We start from the raw sequence: 22,382 nt of genomic DNA, 5'->3' as shown, positions 1-22,382 counted from the left end.
GGTGATTCAAAGGTTCTGACAGACGGGTGAAAATAGCCAGATATAAATTGCTTAGATCTCTGGACAGAGAAGGCGGTTTTTGATGCAGTTTTCAATATCCTCTAATGTTCAATCTAAGGAATTCACAGTTAGAATATCAAAAAATATTAAGGTACAGTTATAATAAATAACTTGTAGATGAAAAAAGCAGATGTGGTACTGACAACACATTTTAGATGACTGAACATTTCAGGAAAGTCGCTGTGTATATAGAATTGTATCCTCAAAAAGAAACAGCACTGCCATCTTTTCCACAACTTTGTTGTAAGATGATTCCACAGATGTACAAGTAGTCAAAGTTATTAAAATAAATATAGACACTGATAACATTCCTTCTGTCACACTTATGACTGGCTGTAAGATTAACTTGAATTTAAGTTACAATTACACCAACCATTCCTTCTGTCACATTTATGACTGGCTGTAAGTACACCAACCATTCCTTCTGTCACACCTATGACTGGCTGTAAGATCCTTCTGTCACACGTATCACTGGCTGTAATCTAACTGGAAGGAAACATTATTTTATCCTCAGACTATACATCTGTCCTGATGTAAATGTTAAAAATGTTTTGTCAGCGGTCTCTGCTGATGACAATGCCTTGTAAAGAAGATTAACAATTGACAGTTTTGAATTACGAGTGAGATTGCGTTTGTCCCAGAGGAAATGTTTAGAAGTGTTAGACACGTCTTGCAAGATGCAAGTGACTAGACTTTATAATAACTACTGATATTCCGATTCCAAAGGTTTTAAAAATGAACAAACCTATCTTTTGTACGTCCCGGTGCCATTTCTACAGACCCAGAAAAAAAAGCCATCTCTTATGATTAGGCATGTCCACATCTTCGAAATGAGCAGAATTAACAACAGAAACATTTGCATGTATTAATAAATATAAAATGATCACTGCCTATGCACCCGAAATATTTGCTATGACAATGCTTTAACTGTGGTCTAAAAATAGGTCAACCTGGAAAATCGGATGAGTTGACAACACTGACTACTTGCTGCTTGTCTGCCTGTGTTTTTATGTCTGATAAACATTTGCCAAGTCATTGTCTTTTGTGTGAGGAGGTCTCTGATTTCTTGATTTTATATATAATTAAAAATAAATAACTTTAAACTCATTTAATGCATTCTTCAGTCATGGGAAATTGTGACAAATCATAGAGATTCCCCTCGTGACAAATCATAGATATTCCCCTTGTGACAAATCATGGAGATTCCCCTTGTGACAAATCATAGATATTCCCCTTGTGACAAATCATGGAGATTACCCTTGTGACAAATCATAGAGATTCCCCTTGTGACAAGTCATGGAGATCCCCCTTGTGACAAATCATAGAGATTCCCCTTGTGACAAATCATAGAGATTCCCCTTGTGACAAATCATAGAGATTCCCCTTGTGACAAATCATAGAGATTCCCCTTGTGACAAATCATAGAGATTCCCCTTGTGACAAATCATAGAGATTCCCCTTGTGACAAGTCATGGAGATTCCCCTTGTGACAAATCATGGAGATTCTCCTTGTGACAAATCATAGAGATTCCCCTTGTGACAAGTCATGGATATTTCCCTTGTGACAAATCATAGAGATTCCCCTTGTGACAAATCATAGAGATTCCCCTTGTGACAAATTATGGAGATTCCCCTTGTGACAAGTCATGGATATTCCCCTTGTGACAAATAATGGATATTCCCCTTGTGACAAGTCATAGAGATTCCCCTTGTGACAAATCATAGAGATTCCCCTTGTGACAAATCATGGAGATTCCCCTTGTGACAAGTCATGGAGATTCCCCTTGTGACAAATCATAGATATTCTCCTTGTCACAAATCATAGAGATTCCCCTTGTGACAAATCATAGAGATTCCCCTTGTGACATATCATAGAGATTCCCCTTGTGACAAAACATAGAGATTCCCCTTGTGACAAGTCATGGAGATTCCCCTTGTGACAAATCATAGAGATTCCCCTTGTGACAACGAAGTCATGGATATTTCCCTTGTGACAAATCATAGAGATTCCCCTTGTGACAAATCATAGAGATTCCCCCTGTGACAAGTCATAGAGATTCCCCTTGTGACAAATCATAGAGATTCCCCTTGTGACAAAACATAGAGATTCCCCTTGTGACAAATCATAGAGATTCCCCTTGTGACAAGTCATAGATATTCCCCTTGTGACAAATAGAGATTCCCCTTGTGACAAGTCATAGAGATTCCCTTTGTGACAAGTCATGGAGATTCCACTTGTGACAAATCATAGAGATTCCCCTTGTGACAAATCATGGAGATTCCCCTTGTGACAAATCATAGAGATTCCCCTTGTGACAAATCATGGAGATTCCCCCTGTGACAAGTCATGGAGATTCCCCTTATGACAAGTCATGGAGATTCCCCATGTGACAAGTCATGGAGATTCCCCTTATGACAAGTCAAAGAGATTCCCCCTGTGACAAGTCATGGAGATTCCCCCTGTGACAAGTCATGGAGATTCCCCTTATGACAAGTCAAAGAGATTCCCCTTGTGACAAGTCATGCAGGATCCCCTTGTGACCAATCCTAGATGGGAATAAATTGTTCTGTTCATACAAATGTAGCCCTAGCAAATGTCTTCACATAACTGACTTCACTTTTAATTAGTGTTGGGAAATCAGTTGAAGATGATAATTGATAATCAATTGAAATTGGTTAACCTTTCCAATGCGATAATTGGTAACATAATATGTTTACATTTCTGCATGAGTATATGAGGGGATTAGTACATGACATGAGGGGATTAGTACCTGACATGAGGGGATTAGTACCTGACATTGTGGGATTACTATCTGACATATGAGGATTATAAGTACCTGATATAAGGGGATAAGTACCTGACATGAGGATTAGTACCTGACATGAGGGGATTATTACCTGATATAAGGGGATTATTACCTGACATGAGGAGATAAGTACCTGACATGAGGGGATTAGTACCTGATATGAGGGGATTAGTACCTGATATGAGGGGATAAGTACCTGACATGAGGGGATAAGTACCTGACATGAGGAGATTAGTACCTGACATGAGGGGATTAGTACCTGACATAAGGGGATTAGTACCTGACATGAGGAGATTAGTACCTGACATGAGGAGATTAGTACCTGACATGAGGGGATTATTACCTGATATAAGGGGATTATTACCTGACATGAGGAGATAAGTACCTGACATGAGGGGATTAGTTCCTGACATGAGGGGATTAGTACCTGACATGAGGGGATTAGTACCTGACATGAGGGGATTAGTTCCTGACATGAGGGGATTAGTACCTGACATGAGGGGATTAGTACCTGATATGAGGGGATTAGTTCCTGATATGAGGAGATTAGTACCTGACATGAGGGGATTAGTACCTGACATGAGGGGATTAGTACCTGATATGAGGGGATTAGTTCCTGATATGAGGGGATAAGTACCTGACATGAGGGGATAAGTACCTGACATGAGGAGATTAGTACCTGACATGAGGGGATTAGTACCTGATATGAGGGGATTAGTACCTGATATGAGGGGATAAGTACCTGACATGAGGGGATAAGTACCTGACATGAGGGGATTAGTACCTGACATGAGGGGATTAGTACCTGATATGAGGGGATTAGTACCTGACATGAGGGGATTATTACCTGACATGAGGATCGAGATTATTACCTGTCATTAGGTGATTAGTACCTGATTTGAGGGGATTATTACCTGACATGAGGGGATTATTACCTGACATGAGGAGATAAGTACCTGACATGAGGGGATTAGTACCTGATATGAGGGGATTAGTACCTGACATGAGGGGATTAGTACCCGGCATGAGGGGATAATTACCTGATATGAGGGGATTAGTTCCTGATATGAGGAGATTAGTTCCTGACATGAGGAGATTAGTACCTGACATGAGGGGATTAGTACCTGACATGAGGGGATTAGTACTTGACATGGGGGGATTATTACCTGACATGAGGGGATTATTACCTGACATGGTGGGATAAGTACCTGACATTAGGGGATTAGTATTGTTGGCCTTGTTTTGATTACACTTTACATCATTGTTTGGGATAGATGTATTTAAGTCTTGTTGGATTCTTTCCAGGTGTCTTTCCACAGTCAGATTCCTCGTGACATGATCATACTTGACCCTTGTAATATCAAGTCCTGGCGAGGATTGTGTGACCCCAGGATAGACACCAAGAAGGGAGCTGAAGGCAGTGATAAATCCTCTTCAGGTACCAGGGAGCCAACTGGAGCCATAGATGTCATGCAGGGTCCAGAACCTATGGATATAGGTATAAAAGTTTGGGGACATTTTCAAATTAGATGTGGAAATTATATAAATAGATTTATTTGGAATATTTATGAAATGTTTTGATATATGAATGATTTAGAATAACATTTTACTCTTTTACAATCAATTGCATTCCCTGTTGTCTTTAGACTCCACAACTGGTGTTACCCAAGATTCTGATCAAGTGTCCATAGCAACTAGTAGTAACAGGTCCAGCACAGCTTTAACCCCAGGACCAGAACGTATATCGTCCATAGAGGTTGAGAATGAAGCTGTCGGTGTGAGATTGAACGAGCCTTACTGGACTCCTGGTGAGCTGATGAAGGTCATAGTCAGTCCTACAAGTTGTTTGGAGATGGAAGACTTGCCACGGCAACTTAGCTTCCCAGGTACGCCAGGGAAAAACCAAATGACCCCTTCAAGGTCATTGATCACAATACGAAGGTCATGTGCAAAGGATGCACAGAATCTGAAACATTTCAAGTTTCAGGACAATTTTGTGATTTCCAGTTGTAATATCAGAATGAAAATCAGACAGGATGTGGAAGGATTGGAGGAAGGGAGTCAAGGGGAGAGAACTGTGTCAGAAATCATGAAGGAAGTCTTAATGAGTCCTGAGGAAATAAAGCAGATTGTGCATAAACTGACAAGGACCTTACCTTTTGAGGTAGGAACAAGTTCTGATTACAGCAAATGTGAAATCAAGATGGTAGACTAGAGCAGAATTTAGGTGAAATTATTGCAAGACTTGTACTTAAAAAAATGAATGATTGAAACAAGGATCTATAAAAAGTATTCATAATACACAGGATCTATAAAAAGTATTCATATTACACAGGATCTATAAAAAGTATTCATATTACACTGGATCTATAAAGATTATTCATATTACACAGGATCTATAAAAAGTATTCATATTACACAGGATCTATAAAAGTTATTCATATTACACAGGTTCTATAAAAAGTATTCATATTACAGGATCTATAAAAAGTATTCATATTACACAGGATCTATAAAAAGTATTCATATTACACTGGATCTATAAAATTTGTATTTTCAAACTTAAGAATAAGTGCTGGAACAGCTTTTTCTACTCCTGCCTTGGTTACCGTGGGGGCATTCATGTCACTCTTACACACACTGATGACATGCGTTACGTTATAGGTAATGTACACAGATAAAAGGTTGGTTTGAATTTGTTCAAATACATGAACTGCAATTTGTTATATACATCGCAACATTAAGTAATCATAGCAACATGGATAATTCCACATATCTTAACTTAGGTTAAATGTCAAAATAAGTTCATTTTAGGTAAGGCCTATAAGAAACATTTGTTAAAAAGGGGGAATGTATTGTGTTTAGGGGATTCACTGATAAAACATGTAACTTCTGGTTGTAAGATTGGTAATGATGTAATCTTGAGGTTTTTTTCTTTGCAGCTTGATATGGAAGTTGTTTGGAAAGCATAGCTCCGCCCTTATTGGCTCACTGCCAGCAACTGTACAATGAGATTGATAGCCACAAGAGTCTGGGAGTATCCAAATTTGATTTGCAGGTAACAGAAGAGATTTTAATGTACACATGCTGTTTTAAAAACACTACTGTTTCAATCAGGTTTTGTTTTAGGGGAAATGAAACCATAATTTGTTATTAGTCTAAAACTGGTAATTAACTTAAAATCTTTTCAAATTGAAAAATGAAGTTTGAAGTTAAGTGGTAGAGTAATGTTTAATAAGATTTTATATCCCACTGGTTATCATTGTAGAATTTATTGGTCCCCTACCTGTAAAACGAAAGGGGGAGGGGGGATTATAGTTTTCCTCTCCATCTGTCTATGTATGTATATATGACTCCAGTATGTATGTACATACGTATGATGTACGTATCACCAAAGTTTTTCATTTTGTGGGGAATTTTGATCAAACTTCACACAATTACAAAGGACAATAATGTCTTGGATCAGTTTGAGGTTGTTTGAAAAATGTCAAGTATACCATTACTACCATAAATTTGTGCACACTTTTTTTTTAAATATTGACAAGTGACAAGTGTGCATTATATGCAGATATACGCATTTTTGTGTCAGATGCATTAATATCTTGAATGTTATTTGAGATTTGTTATCATTTTCTTTGACAACAACATAATTTAATACTTGAATATATAAATTATTTAGTAAGTAGATATTAAATGCATAATCAATAAGATAAAAAGCTATTTTGATGTTAATTTCTTTAAGATTGTATATCAATTTATCAGCAATCATCACAATTTATTGAGCAACACATGTTCTGCACACATATTATCTCACTTGCTGTATTTAGGCTTCTTGTAAATCTGCGATACAATACTTCATAGTTCAGTTAAGATCAGACAAAACTTGGAATGATATATTCAGTTCTTCATTCATTCATAAGTTTAAATGAATTCCCTTATAAATCCAGAACTTTGCCAGAATTTGATAACTTTGAATAATAGCCATCATACTTCATCCGTTATTGTCTACTGTGCGCTCTCTGTAAACATTTTCACATTTCAAACTTCTCTTCAATTTTCACCAATGGGATTCAGCTCAAACTTGCTTGAAATGATCCTTCAGAGATGGTCCTGACCAAGTGTTAGGTCTGAAATCCAAGATGGCTGCCATGGCAATCATCTTGAACAAAATATGTTAAACTTCTCCATTTCCAATGGTGCCATTGAGCTGGAAATTGGTGGGGATGTTAAGGAAGGGTAGCCGACAAAGTGTTTTTATTTTTCATCTTTGTAAAATCTATGACATGGCAGTCATGGTGGCCATTTTGTAACATGGTTGAGCAAGCATGGTTTTCTTGACCAAGACCAATTTTAAACTTCTCAAGTTCTACCAGTTTGATTCAGTTGGTATTGCACCATCCCGATTGTCAACAACTTTACTACTAGTGAGTACATGTATACATACTACTGTAGTACTAGGGAGTGTTAAAGCCCATGAGCCTCTTGTTGAAATATTGCTATTTTTTTTCAAAAAGTTAGAAAAAATTAGCATGGAAAGTAGTAATTTTTTGCAACAAAGATCACTTAATATGTCAGTTCTCATGACAATCAGTTTATTATTTCCTGGCTGTGTGATATCTCCTTCAATTTTAGATTCTGATTAAAGATGTTTTCTGAAAAATGAAATACTGAAGAGTTTTGTGTATAAAAAGCATTGTTTCTTGTAGGACTTGTTTGCAGTGGAGGATTGGTATCACCAATGTCTGAACCTGCTGGATGATAAGTTTGCGGTAAGTACTGCTGCATGTTATATCCTCACCATAGCAGAGTTACCGCTAACAACCTGTACGACAGTTTTCATTTCAGGATCTTGCTTTATATATTATATTGAAATAATTTTTTTTCCAGAATGATATTTTAAGTGAGTTAAATGAAATATTTTTGCAGCCTGTAAAGAAATAGGCAAACCTCCGTGGAACACTGGTTGTAAAGCATTGGTTGTAACCGACATATGTTCTATTTCAATCACTTATTTATCGTAATTTATTGAATAACAGGTTTGATATCAGAAGCATTCATTTTTTAGTATTTCTCAGTGAAATATTTCCAACAGAATTTGATTTAGCAGTTTATTGACAGTTTTCTTTTTAAAGAGAACAGATTTAGACAAGCAGGATTTCAAATTGTTATTTTCTGAAAACTTTTAGTAAGGTAAAAAAATGTCTCTTTGCTCAAGTAACAGGGATCAGAGTAATACTTAACATTACGAAAGTAGTTATCAATTTAACTTTGTTTTAGAGAAAGCCCATTTCTCCATTTATAAGTGTTGTCCTAGAAATAAAATCAATTTACAGAATCTTATTGTGTTTTGAAATGAGAGTGTTGCAGCGTGCATTTTCTCTGCAGTATCTTTTAATACAAATTCTATATCGTTTGATGTATGAAATGCAATTTGTCCTTCAGAAAAATTAAATACAGAATTGATCATGTAACCAGTGGTGTCATGGTAATTGAGAAAGGCAGTTGTAAAAACTAATTAAGATTTATTCTAGATTGATAGCCTCTCTGTCGGACTACATCTTGTGTAACTCAGGTAGACAGATTCATATAACATCACATGTATGGTTAATATCAAACCTCGTTTATATTAATGAGAAAAACCAAATTCTTTTAGAGAAATGTGCAACATCACATACTGCTATGAAAATACTCTGCCGTTTAAAATGAGACAGTTGTCAAAAGTTTAAAAAAAATATATAAGAGAAAACAAAACAATCAAAGATCCAGCACTGCATGGTGTATAACGAAGACACCTGTATATGCTTATGTGCGGCGGGAAATGCATTCTTTTCAGCTTTTTGTTCAAGAATCAAAGATATATGGCTTTGCTTAGTATAAACCTTTGCTTAAAGTATAGAGCCATGCAATACTGATATAAATTCAAATTGGATTCTGGATCTTCACAACTGTGGTGATTCCCTTAACATTTCAATTGGATTGTGGAACTACACACCTATTGCGATCCCTTACATGTAAGTATCTTTATTTTTTACTTTTGTTTGTCTGGTTTATATTGTGCTGGATGATTTATGGAATTGCTTTATCAAACAATGATTTCGTTTGATTTGTATGTTACTGTAGTATTGAACTATTGTAGGGAATGTTGTGATGTTAGATATATTGGCTGTTGGCTGAGCCTTCACTAACCCTTCGTTTACATTTGATCAGATAGAAGGGTGTAGAGGCAAATTCAAATTATCATCAAATTATTTGTTTTCTGTGAGAGGATAGGAGTAGTTTTATCCTGCTGATTACCTTTATCATTATAAGAACCTCTTTCTGTAGAATTGTCACTGTTTAATAAGGATATTAATGTAATTGATTAAACATGTATACAATTTCTATTCTGTTGACTAAGGTAAAAAAATTATAGAGAGGTTGAAAAGATGAAATACTTAGTCAAAGAATATCAATGTCACTTAAGTAGTGGTTAGCATGCTATGGTATTGTAATGTTGTTTTTCCGCAATTCATTTTTAGGTCATCTGATCAAGTGGTCAGGATGACCTAGTCATCATGCTCCATCTGCATGGCATTGTGAGTTGTGCACTGTTCGTAAACTTTTCACATTTCAAGCTTCTTTTCAAGTTCTACCATGAGAATGAGCTCTAACTTGCCTGAAATGATCCTAAAATAGTCCTGACCAACTGTCATTATTTTTGGGTCAGCTAGTCCGAAATAAAAGATGGCCATCATTTTGAAAAACACAACTTAACCTTCTCCAGTTCCACTCGTGCCATTGAGCTGAAAATTGGTAGGAATGTTTCTGAATGGGAGCAAACAAAGTGTTGTTATTTTTCGGGTCAGTCCAAAATCAAAGATGGCGGTCATGGCCAACAATACGACTATACTTGCTTGTATACTACATTAGTACAAGTGTCTTTAAGAGTCAGATGACCATTAAGGCCCATGGGCCTCTGTTTCATCACATTTCTGCTCAGTTCAAACAATTATCCAGGATTGTTTTACATATAGGCCCCATTTACCTGTGACTGATTTTACTGCTTGTTGCTTATGTGATGGAGTTCTCTATAATATCTTGTTGTTTATGTGATAGAGTTCTCTTTATATCTTGTTGTTTATGTGATGGAGTTCTCTATAATATCTTGTTGTTTATGTGATGGAGTTCTCTTTATATCTTGTTGTTTATGTGATAGAGTTCTCTATAATATCTTGTTGTTTATGTGATAGAGTTCTCTATAATATCTTGTTGTTTATGTGATAGAGTTCTCTATAATATCTTGTTGTTTATGTGATGGAGTTCTCTATAATATCTTGTTGTTTATGTGATGGAGTTCTCTTTATATCTTGTTGTTTATGTCATAGAGTTCTCTATAATATCTTGTTGTTTATGTGATAGAGTTCTCTATAATATCTTGTTGTTTATGTGATAGAGTTCTCTTTATATCTTGTTGTTTATGTGATGGAGTTCTCTATAATATCTTGTTGTTTATGTGATAGAGTTCTCTTTATATCTTGTTGTTTATGTGATAGAGTTCTCTATAATATCTTGTTGTTTATGTGATAGAGTTCTCTATAATATCTTGTTGCTTATGTGATGGAGTTCTCTATAATATCTTGTTGCTTATGTGATGGAGTTCTCTATAATATCTTGTTGCTTATGTGATGGAGTTCTCTATAATATCTTGTTGTTTATGTGATGGAGTTCTCTATAATATCTTGTTGTTTATGTGATGGAGTTCTCTATAATATCTTGTTGTTTATGTGATGGAGTTCTCTATAATATCTTGTTGTTTATGTGATAGAGTTCTCTATAATATCTTGTTGTTTATGTGATGGAGTTCTCTTTATATCTTGTTGTTTATGTGATGGAGTTCTCTATAATATCTTGTTGCTTATGTGATGGAGTTCTCTATAATATCTTGTTGTTTATGTGATGGAGTTCTCTATAATATCTTGTTGTTTATGTGATAGAGTTCTCTATAATATCTTGTTGTTTATGTGATGGAGTTCTCTAGAATATCTTGTTGTTTATGTGATAGAGTTCTCTATAATATCTTGTTGTTTATGTGATGGAGTTCTCTATAATATCTTGTTGTTTATGTGATAGAGTTCTCTATAATATCTTGTTGTTTATGTGATGGAGTTCTCTATAATATCTTGTTGTTTATGTGATAGAGTTCTCTATAATATCTTGTTGTTTATGTGATGGAGTTCTCTATGATATCTTGTTGTTTATGTGATAGAGTTCTCTATAATATCTTGTTTATGTGATAGAGTTCTCTATAATATCTTGTTTATGTGATGGAGTTCTCTAGAATATCTTGTTATTTATGTGATAGAGTTCTCTATAATATCTTGTTGTTTATGTGATAGAGTTCTCTATAATATCTTGTTGTTTATGTGATAGAGTTCTCTTTATATCTTGTTGTTTATGTGATAGAGTTCTCTATAATATCTTGTTGTTTATGTGATAGAGTTCTCTATAATATCTTGTTGTTTATGTGATAGAGTTCTCTTTATATCTTGTTGTTTATGTGATGGAGTTCTCTATAATATCTTGTTGTTTATGTGATAGAGTTCTCTTTATATCTTGTTGTTTATGTGATAGAGTTCTCTATAATATCTTGTTGTTTATGTGATAGAGTTCTCTATAATATCTTGTTGTTTATGTGATGGAGTTCTCTATAATATCTTGTTGTTTATGTGATAGAGTTCTCTATAATATCTTGTTGTTTATGTGATGGAGTTCTCTTTATATCTTGTTGTTTATGTGATAGAGTTCTCTATAATATCTTGTTGTTTATGTGATAGAGTTCTCTTTATATCTTGTTGTTTATGTGATGGAGTTCTCTTTATATCTTGTTGTTTATGTGATGGAGTTCTCTTTATATCTTGTTGTTTATGTGATAGAGTTCTCTATAATATCTTGTTGTTTATGTGATAGAGTTCTCTATAATATCTTGTTGTTTATGTGATGGAGTTCTCTATAATATCTTGTTGCTTATGTGATGGAGTTCTCTATAATATCTTGTTGTTTATGTGATGGAGTTCTCTATAATATCTTGTTGTTTATGTGATGGAGTTCTCTATAATATCTTGTTGTTTATGTGATAGAGTTCTCTATAATATCCTGTTGTTTATGTGATGGAGTTCTCTATAATATCTTGTTGTTTATGTGATAGAGTTCTCTATAATATCTTGTTGTTTATGTGATGGAGTTCTCTATAATATCTTGTTGTTTATGTGGTAGAGTTCTCTATAATATCTTGTTGTTTATGTGATGGAGTTCTCTATAATATCTTGTTGTTTATGTGATAGAGTTCTCTATAATATCTTGTTGTTTATGTGATGGAGTTCCCTATGATATCTTGTTGTTTATGTGATAGAGTTCTCTATAATATCTTGTTTATGTGATAGAGTTCTCTATAATATCTTGTTTATGTGATGGAGTTCTCTAGAATATCTTGTTGTTTATGTGATAGAGTTCTCTATAATATCTTGTTGTTTATGTGATCGAGTTCTCTATAATATCTTGTTGTTTATGTGATAGAGTTCTCTATAATATGTTGTTGTTTATGTGATAGAGGTCTCTATAATATCTTGTTTATGTGATGGAGTTCTCTTTATATCTTGTTGTTTATGTGATAGAGTTCTCTATAATATCTTGTTGTTTATGTGATAGAGTTCTCTATAATATCTTGTTGTTTATGTGATAGAGTTCTCTATAATATCTTGTTTATGTGATAGAGTTCTCTATAATATGTTGTTGTTTATGTGATGGAGTTCTCTATAATATCTTGTTGCTTATGTGATGGAGTTCCCTGTAATATCTTGTTGCTTATGTGATACAGTTCTTTATAATATCTTGTTGCTTAAAATTATATGATACAGTTCTTTATAATATCTTGTTGCTGATGTGATGCAGTTCTCTATAATATCTGTCCTTTTTTCAGCCTAGAGAACAAGGAAAGCACCTCTGCGTGAAGAAACATCTGAGCAGTTCTAGAATTGGTAAGTCCTAAGTGTTGTACAATGTAGTTTAAGTACCCTTGATATTTCTACACCCGCATTGTGTTAGATAGGAGCCGACACAGCTGGATTACAAATCTATTTTCTGACTATTTATATCTTACTCCCGTGGTAGGCTTAAAGAAACCTAAAAACCCTGGAAACAGATGTTGTTTTAGTCACCATAGCAACAATTTTCTGGAAGTAGGGTGATATGATTAAAGACATAGCTATTGTCTTTTCTTTAATGGCATGTGTCTTATGAAAGTTGACCAAGTGCCAGTTGTTGATGCAGGAAATGAGGATTGAAGAAATTGATTACAAAACTATGATGATTGTTATGTACAACAAAAGACAAATATCACTAAGTATATATTTACAAGACAACCATACACTTTCACTAACTCACTCACTCTCAACAAAGTAGCCTAAAATGTGTATGTAGCCTCACAAAATGCTTAACAAGACCATTCTAAGGAACAGCCTTCATATGGTGACCGCTCAATCCAGAGCCAATACAGTATGGACAATAATGGAATACCCAACTCAATCCAGAGCCAATACAGTATGGACAATAATGGAATACCCAACTCAATCCAGAGCCAATACAGTATGGACAATAATGGAATACCCAACTCAATCCAGAGCCAATACAGTATGGGCAATAATGGAATACCCAACTCAATCCAGAGCCAATACAGTATGGGCAATAATGAAATATCCAACTCAATCCAGAGCCAATACAGTATGGGCAATAATGAAATATCCAACTCAATCCAGAGCCAATACAGTATGGGCAATAATGGAATACCCAACTCAATCCAGAGCCAATACAGTATGGGCAATAATGGAATACCCAACTCAATCCAGAGCCAATACAGTATGGGCAATAATGGAATACCCAACTCAATCCAGAGCCAATACAGTATGGGCAATAATGGAATACCCAACTCAATCTAGAGCCAATACAGTATGGGCAATAATGGAATACCCAACTCAATCCAGAGCCAATACAGTATGGGCAATAATGGAATACCCAACTCAATCCAGAGCCAATACAGTATGGGCAATAATGGAATACCTAACTCAATCCAGAGCCAATACAGCATGGACAATAATGGAATACCCAACTCAATCCAGAGCCAATACAGTATGGGCAATAATGGAATACCCAACTCAATCCAGAGCCAATACAGTATGGGCAATAATGGAATACCCAACTCAATCCAGAGCCAATACAGTATGGGCAATAATGGAATACCCAACTCAATCCAGTCTACATAGCACAAGCAACAACTTGCTTGAATACACCCTGCGAGGCAACATCACTAGTGTTTAAATCATGACAACCACTAGGGTTATCAGTTCCTCACAAGGGAAAGCCTGTAATGCTCACGTGACTGTCGCCAACCATTTCTGTATAAAAACCCGCAGTCAATCCTTGTTGACCTTGACCCTTATAGAGCATACACTGTCCTGGTCATTATGACGCTGAAATGACCGATTCACTAGGCTTCAAATCCCCTCACTTGTAGCACAGTTTGCAGTCTACCTAGTTCACATGTCGTAATATGTAAATCCATACTAGGTATACACACAAAGGAACCATGTCAATTGCTGAAATAGCTCAGCCCGTGCACAGCTACACATGACACATTTCCACCCAGCAGTACCTAGCTTTTAAGGATAGTTACCCTGGGGTCATGTATACTATGTACCCCCCCTACCAAAAGGTTATTCATTATACCCCTGCAACGAAGTTAGGGGGGGGGGGGGGGGGGTATACTGGAATCAGGTTGTCCGTCCGTCCGTCTGTCTATCTGTAGACGCATTTTGTCCGGACAACTCCTCCTAAACTGATGGGCCAATTCAGATGAAACTTCACACAAATATTAATGATCATGTGTAGATGTGCATGCCACTTTCTTTTTTTTCAAAATTATGGTTGCTATGGCAACTGGTCACTATAAACAGGTTTTCTGATAAGAACCATAACTTTAAGTTTGTCCCGACAACTCCTCCTAAACCGAAGGGCCAATTTCAATGAAACTTTACACAGATTGCGGGGGTATTAGTCAGCCATCCTGGCGACAGTTCTAGTTATTCCTGCATAAGAGGTACCCCCCCCCCCCCCCCCCCCCAATCTTCAGTTTTGACTTTATCAAACTAAAATTGTGATTGATGACACAGGGAGTGTTATTTACAATGTTTCTGACCACACCCCACCATATCCAGGGCCAAAAAACTTAATATTGTTTTTTTTTGCCCCAATCTTCAAATATGACTTAAGATCAAGATAGAAAACTTTCATATGCATATGAACGACATTTTATGAACAAAAGATTTAAATTTGTTTTTATTTTATTATTATTAATTTATAAGATATACACTAAGGACCCAATTTATGCTAGCGTGACTGTTATGGTACCTGAAGTGAATAGCTGTTCCTGTTGGCCAGGCCATGTAACTGAATTGAGTCAACTTATTAGTAGAGATAAACAAATTCTTGGGGGACTTACGAATTACAAATGATGTAAAATAAACGACATTTTGCAACGAAGTCGTAAGTTTCTATAAATGTATCTGTATATTATGATATAAAATCGTTGTTGTGTGGATGTCGTATGTAGGATATAAAATCTTTCTGATTCGGAATTGAGTGTTTTTTTGGGATCAGATTTAGACCTGTATATGTTGGTACATCAATCTTGTTAATGAGTATATTTGAAAAGTTATTGAAAATGAGTTTTGTCTACAATTTCAGTGGGATTGTGTATTAATTTGTCAATCTCGCTGTGTAATGCTGTCTATAATATCAACTACCTGAGAGATTGAAATGATTGATATGTTGTTGGTGTTGTCGTGGTGATCAAGGTGTCAGACTCGGCTCTACTTTGTCACTAGGATAGGATACACTGCCAACCAAATGAAGATAAATGTGTTTAGGGTCTATAAATGTGGACACTTAATCTGATTGTAGATGGAAAAATTTGTCTGTTTGACATTCTTTAGGTGTGGAGGAATGGTGAGAGACCTAGCCACAGGGTATCTCAGATTGTGAATATGGAAATTTGTCTAAGGAAAGTGCACTTTCGACACTGTCTTGTAATCATGTTATTGCGTATACAGTATACTACGTCTGAGAAAATTTCAAAGATGGCATTTATTTTGGTATTGATTGGAAATTTGATTGGTCTCTTACCTGCTGGACTGGAAACAGCTTGACAATATGTCTAGGGTCACCGACAGAATGATGACCAGACAGATTAGATTTCATTCCCAGAGGTCGTAACCTCAGATGGCCCAGTGATCTGACATGACGATGTAGTTGGCATTACCTCTGTTCTTAGTGGCTGGGAACATGTAATTGATTACTGCCCGAGGACTTTGTGATTTTGAAACCACAGAGCTATGATTGGTTGAGAAAGTTGCGGTATGATAGCAACAACATTTCTGATTGGTTGAAGGAGTTGTGATAACAACGACATTTCTGATTGGTTGAAGGAGTTGTGATATAATGGATCACAGTTCTAGAGCACATAAAGAACATGTGTTGTCAGATTGTCTGTGTTCTCCACAAGTGAAATCCTATGTTACCACAATCAACTTGAAATTTTGTTATAAAAATATAACTTTTCAGAAGAATAAATGTTTTGATTTAAAACATTTCTCCCTGATAATGTTAACATGGCCAATATGGCGCTATGAAGCCCAAGGAAACTATTAATCTATTACTGCTGCACTTAAGCGTTAGATTTAACAGGGGGTTAAGTGTACTGTAACCATTGCACCTAATGTAGTTATACCTCATCCTATATACTTTTTATACCCAAATGCTTTTCCCTTTTTGAAACGTTTATTTTTGGTAGCCAAATAAAATTACCTCAAGGTAAAATCATTACTCTTTCACTAAACACCAGCAACATGTGACAATTAAGTGTTAACGCTTGTAATTTTTATGTCAAAAATAATAGAGGCTGTCAAAACATCACAGTAAAGATCATTTACGCTCAGAATCATCAAAGGTATTGAACAGTTGTAGAAAAGTTTTATTTTAATGCTGTTATTTGCCAATTAAAATTGTATGGTTATTACCAATTAAAATTGTATGGTTATTACCAATTAAAATTGTATGGTTATTACCAATTAAAACTGTATGGTTATTACCAATTAAAATTGTATGGTTATATATTGCCAATTAAAATTGTATGGTTATTGCCAATTAAAATTGTATGGTTATTGCCAATTAAAATTGTATGGTTATTACCCATTAAAACTGTATGGTTATTACCAATTAAAATTGTATGGTTATTGCCAATTAAAATTGTATGGTTATTACCCATTAAAACTGTATGGTTATTACCAATTAAAATTGTATGGTTATTGCCAATTAAAATTGTATGGTTATTGCCCCATTTCTTTTCTATAATTGTTTATCCAATGTTTCAGAGTTTATGAGAACAGTGATACTTAACATTTTGGAGAGAGATTTGTGTATAATTTTTAAAGATATATTCGTATTGATTGATAGCATAACATGGACATAGAACTCTTGTCACATGATTATCTTTTTTATTTAGAAACTTTTACTTTCATATTTTAGCTCATTAGATTGATCTTGTATTTCTTGTACTCTTAATTGAGTGCCATTAATGCACATGCTTACCACCTCACACGCACACTCGCATCACTCACCCTCTCACTCACCCTCTCTCACACACACACTAACACATATCTCACATCTCTCACACTCTCAAATCTCGTACTCAAACTCACACACTCACCCTCACATTCTCAATCTCTTGCACTAACACTATCACTCGATCACACTATCACTCACTCACACTCACATCTAGCTCACACTCTCAAATCTTGTACTCACAAACTCACAATCACATCTCTCACTTTCTCACCCACACACTCACCCTTTCACTCACACCTCTCACACTCACCCTATCACATGCTTACACTCATCTCACACCTCTCACATCTCTCACTCACCCTCTCTCACACACACACTCATATCTCACATCTCTCATATTCTCAATCTCTCACACTTACATTATTACTCAACCTAACAGTGATCATCTACCTAACAGTGAACATCGGTACATCTATCTAACAGTGAACATTGGTACATCTACCTAACAGTGAACATTGGTACATCTACCTAACAGTGAACATCTACCTAACAGTGAACATTGGTACATCTACCTAACAGTGAACATCTACCTAACAGTGAACATTGGTACATCTACCTAACAGTGAACATTGGTACATCTACCTAACAGTAAACATTGGTATATCTACCTAACAGTGAACATTGTACATCTACCTAACAGTAAACATTGGTACATCTACCTAACAGTGAACATTGGTACATCTACCTAACAGTGAACATTGGTACATCTACCTAACAGTGAACATTGTATATCTACCTAACAGTGAACATCAGTACATCTACCTAACAGTGAACATCTACCTAACAGTGAACATTGGTACATCTACCTAACAGTGAACATTGATACATCTACCTAACAGTGAACATTGGTACATCTACCTAACAGTGAACATCTACCTAACAGTGAACATTGGTACATCTACCTAACAGTGAACATTGATACATCTACCTAACAGTGAACATTGTACATCTACCTAACAGTAAACATTGGTACATCTACCTAACAGTGAACATCTACCTAACAGTGAACATTGGTATATCTATCGAACAGTGAACAGTGAACATCTACCTAACAGTGAACATTGGTACATCTACCTAACAGTGAACATTGTACATCTACCTAACAGTGAACATTGTATATCTACCTAACAGTGAACATTGGTACATCTACCTAACAGTGAACATCTACCTAACAGTGAACATTGGTACATCTACCTAACAGTGAACATTGTACATCTACCTAACAGTGAACATTGGTACATCTATCTAACAGTGAACATTGGTACATCTACCTAACAGTGAACATTGGTACATCTACCTAACAGTGAACATTGGTACATCTATCTAACAGTGAACATTGGTACATCTATCTAACAGTGAACATTGGTACATCTACCTAACAGTGAACATCTACCTAACAGTGAACATGGGTACATCTACCTAACAGTGAACATTGTATATCTACCTAACAGTGAACATCTACCTAACAGTGAACATTGGTACATCTACCTAACAGTGAACATTGGTACATCTACCTAACAGTGAACATTGGTACATCTACCTAACAGTGAACATTGGTACATCTACCTAACAGTGAACATTGTACATCTACCTAACAGTGAACATTGGTACATCTACCTAACAGTGAACATTGGTACATCTACCTAACAGTGAACATTCTATATCTACCTAACAGTGAACATTGGTACGTCTATCTAACAGTGAACATTGGTACATCTACCTAACAGTGAACATTGGTACATCTACCTAACAGTGAACATTGGTACATCTACCTAACAGTGAACATCTACCTAACATTGGTACATCTACCTAACAGTGAACATTGGTACATCTACCTAACAGTGAACATCTACCTAACATTGGTACATCTACCTAACAGTGAACATTGGTATATCTACCTAACAGTGAACATTGTACATCTACCTAACAGTGAACATTGTACATCTACCTAACAGTGAACATTGTACATCTACCTAACAGTGAACATTGGTACATCTACCTAACAGTGAACATTGGTACATCTACCTAACAGTGAACATTGTATATCTACCTAACAGTGAACATTGGTACGTCAATCTAACAGTGAACATTGGTACGTCTATCTAACAGTGAACATCTACCTAACAGTGAACATCTACCTAACAGTGAACATTGGTACATCTACCTAACAGTGAACATTGGTACATCTACCTAACAGTGAACATTGGTACATCTACCTAACAGTGAACATCTACCTAACAGTGAACATTGTACATCTACCTAACAGTGAACATTGGTACATCTACCTAACAGTGAACATCTACCTAACAGTGAACATCTACCTAACAGTGATCATTGTACATCTACCTAACAGTGAACATTGGTACATCTACCTAACAGTGAACATCTACCTAACAGTGAACATTGATACATCTACCTAACAGTGAACATTGGTACATCTACCTAACAGTGAACATTGGTACATCTATCTAACAGTGAACATTGGTACATCTACCTAACAGTGAACATCTACCTAAGAGTGAACATCTACCTAACAGTGAACATTGGTACATCTACCTAACAGTGAACATCTACCTAACATTGGTACATCTACCTAACAGTGAACATCTACCTAACAGTGAACATTGTACATCTACCTAACAGTGAACATTGGTACATCTACCTAACAGTGAACATTGGTACATCTACCTAACAGTGAACATTGTATATCTACCTAACAGTGAACATCTACCTAACAGTGAACATTGGTATATCTATCTAACAGTGAACAGTGAACATCTACCTAACAGTGAACATTGGTACATCTACCTAACAGTGAACATTGTACATCTACCTAACAGTGAACATCTACCTAACAGTGAACATTGGTACATCTACCTAACAGTGAACATCTACCTAACATTGGTACATCTACCTAACAGTGAACATCTACCTAACAGTGAACATTGTACATCTACCTAACAGTGAACATTGGTACATCTACCTAACAGTGAACATTGGTACATCTACCTAACAGTGAACATTGTATATCTACCTAACAGTGAACATCTACCTAACAGTGAACATTGGTATATCTATCTAACAGTGAACAGTGAACATCTACCTAACAGTGAACATTGTATATCTACCTAACAGTGAACATTGGTACATCTACCTAACAGTGAACATTGGTACATCTACCTAACAGTGAACATTGGTACATCTACCTAACAGTGAACATTGTACATCTACCTAACAGTGAACATCTACCTAACAGTGAACATTGTACATCTACCTAACAGTGAACATCAGTACATCTACCTAACAGTGAACATTGTACATCTACCTAACAGTGAACATTGGTACATCTACCTAACAGTGAACATTGTATATCTACCTAACAGTGAACATCTACCTAACAGTGAACATTGGTATATCTATCTAACAGTGAACATTGGTACATCTACCTAACAGTGAACATTGTACATCTACCTAACAGTGAACATTGGTACATCTACCTAACAGTGAACATTGATACATCTACCTAACAGTGAACATTGGTACATCTACCTAACAGTGAACATTGGTACATCTACCTAACAGTGAACATTGTACATCTACCTAACAGTGAACATTGTACATCTACCTAACAGTGAACATCTACCTAACAGTGAACATTGTACATCTACCTAACAGTGAACATCTACCTAACAGTGAACATTGGTACATCTACCTAACAGTGAACATTGATACATCTACCTAACAGTGAACATTGTATATCTACCTAACAGTGAACATTGGTACATCTACCTAACAGTGAACATTGGTACATCTACCTAACAGTGAACATTGGTACATCTACCTGACAGTGAACATTTGGCTGTTTTGCTATCTTGGTTATACCACTAATGTTAATATGGAACTAATATCTGTGAAAGATCATTAAAAAAAAAATAAAAAAATTCCCAAACCCATTTACCTGACTGTGAAACTGAAAGCTTGAGAATGTAATTGAACATGTATAGCTGAGCATCATTTGTGTGATTAAAGGGTGCCTGCAATTTGATTAACTTTAGGGAAAGAAATCATCATAAAAATTGTCCTGAAGAAGCCTGATGCTGAGGCTGAACTTTTACGCACAGTAATAAACACACGATACCGCTTATTCCCTCCATCCAAACCCTAAGTTATTTTGGAGATATGGTAACAATTGTAGTGGGAGTAAAAAAAAAAAACCAATACAAAAAATTCCATGTTATATTGAGTTCCTGGCATTTCCAGGTATAAACCTGTACCGTATCCCAACAATGTCACTATAAACCTGTACCGTATCCCAACAATGTCACTATCAACCTGTACCGTATCCCAACAATATCACTATAACCCTGTACCGTATCCCAACAATGTCACTATAAACCTGTACCGTATCCCAACAATGTCACTATAAACCTGTACCGTATCCCAACAATATCACTATAAACCTGTACCGTATCCCAACAATGTCACTATAAACCTGTACCGTATCCCAACAATGTCACTATAAACCTGTACCGTATCCCAACAATGTCACTATAAACCTGTACCGTATCCCAACAATATCACTGTAAACCTGTACCGTATCCCAACAATGTCACTATAAACCTGTACCGTATCCCAACAATGTCACTATAAACCTGTACCGTATCCCAACATTATCACTATAAACCTGTACCGTATCCCAACAATGTCACTATAAACCTGTACCGTATCCCAACAATGTCACTGTAAACCTGTACCGTATCCCAACAATATCACTGTAAACCTGTACCGTATCCCAACAATATC

At 35.8% G+C, this 22,382-nt stretch overlaps 2 protein-coding genes across 2 annotated transcripts in view; both read left to right on the top strand.

Annotated features, from left to right (window-relative positions):
• The window catches only part of LOC117331455 (general transcription factor 3C polypeptide 1-like), a 429,349-nt gene that overhangs the window by 62,718 nt on the left and 344,249 nt on the right, over positions 1 to 22,382 (top strand). The window contains exons 35-38 of the mRNA XM_033890176.1: positions 4,173 to 4,365; positions 4,514 to 5,031; positions 5,810 to 5,925; positions 7,574 to 7,636. Coding sequence (XP_033746067.1) covers positions 4,173 to 4,365; positions 4,514 to 5,031; positions 5,810 to 5,839 — 741 coding nt within the window. The 3' untranslated portion in view covers positions 5,840 to 5,925; positions 7,574 to 7,636. The remainder of the gene's footprint in view (positions 1 to 4,172; positions 4,366 to 4,513; positions 5,032 to 5,809; positions 5,926 to 7,573; positions 7,637 to 22,382) is intronic.
• LOC117331456 (FMRFamide receptor-like) overlaps positions 7,656 to 22,382 on the top strand; it is a 324,895-nt gene continuing 310,168 nt past the window's right edge. Inside the window, exons 1-2 of the mRNA XM_033890177.1 lie at positions 7,656 to 8,878; positions 12,823 to 12,880. The gene's annotated coding sequence lies outside the window, so the exon portion shown is untranslated. The remainder of the gene's footprint in view (positions 8,879 to 12,822; positions 12,881 to 22,382) is intronic.

This window comes from Pecten maximus, chromosome 7 (assembly GCF_902652985.1).
Source record: "Pecten maximus chromosome 7, xPecMax1.1, whole genome shotgun sequence".
Classification (NCBI taxonomy): domain Eukaryota; kingdom Metazoa; phylum Mollusca; class Bivalvia; order Pectinida; family Pectinidae; genus Pecten; species Pecten maximus.
This window is presented reverse-complemented; position numbering and strand designations above follow the sequence as displayed.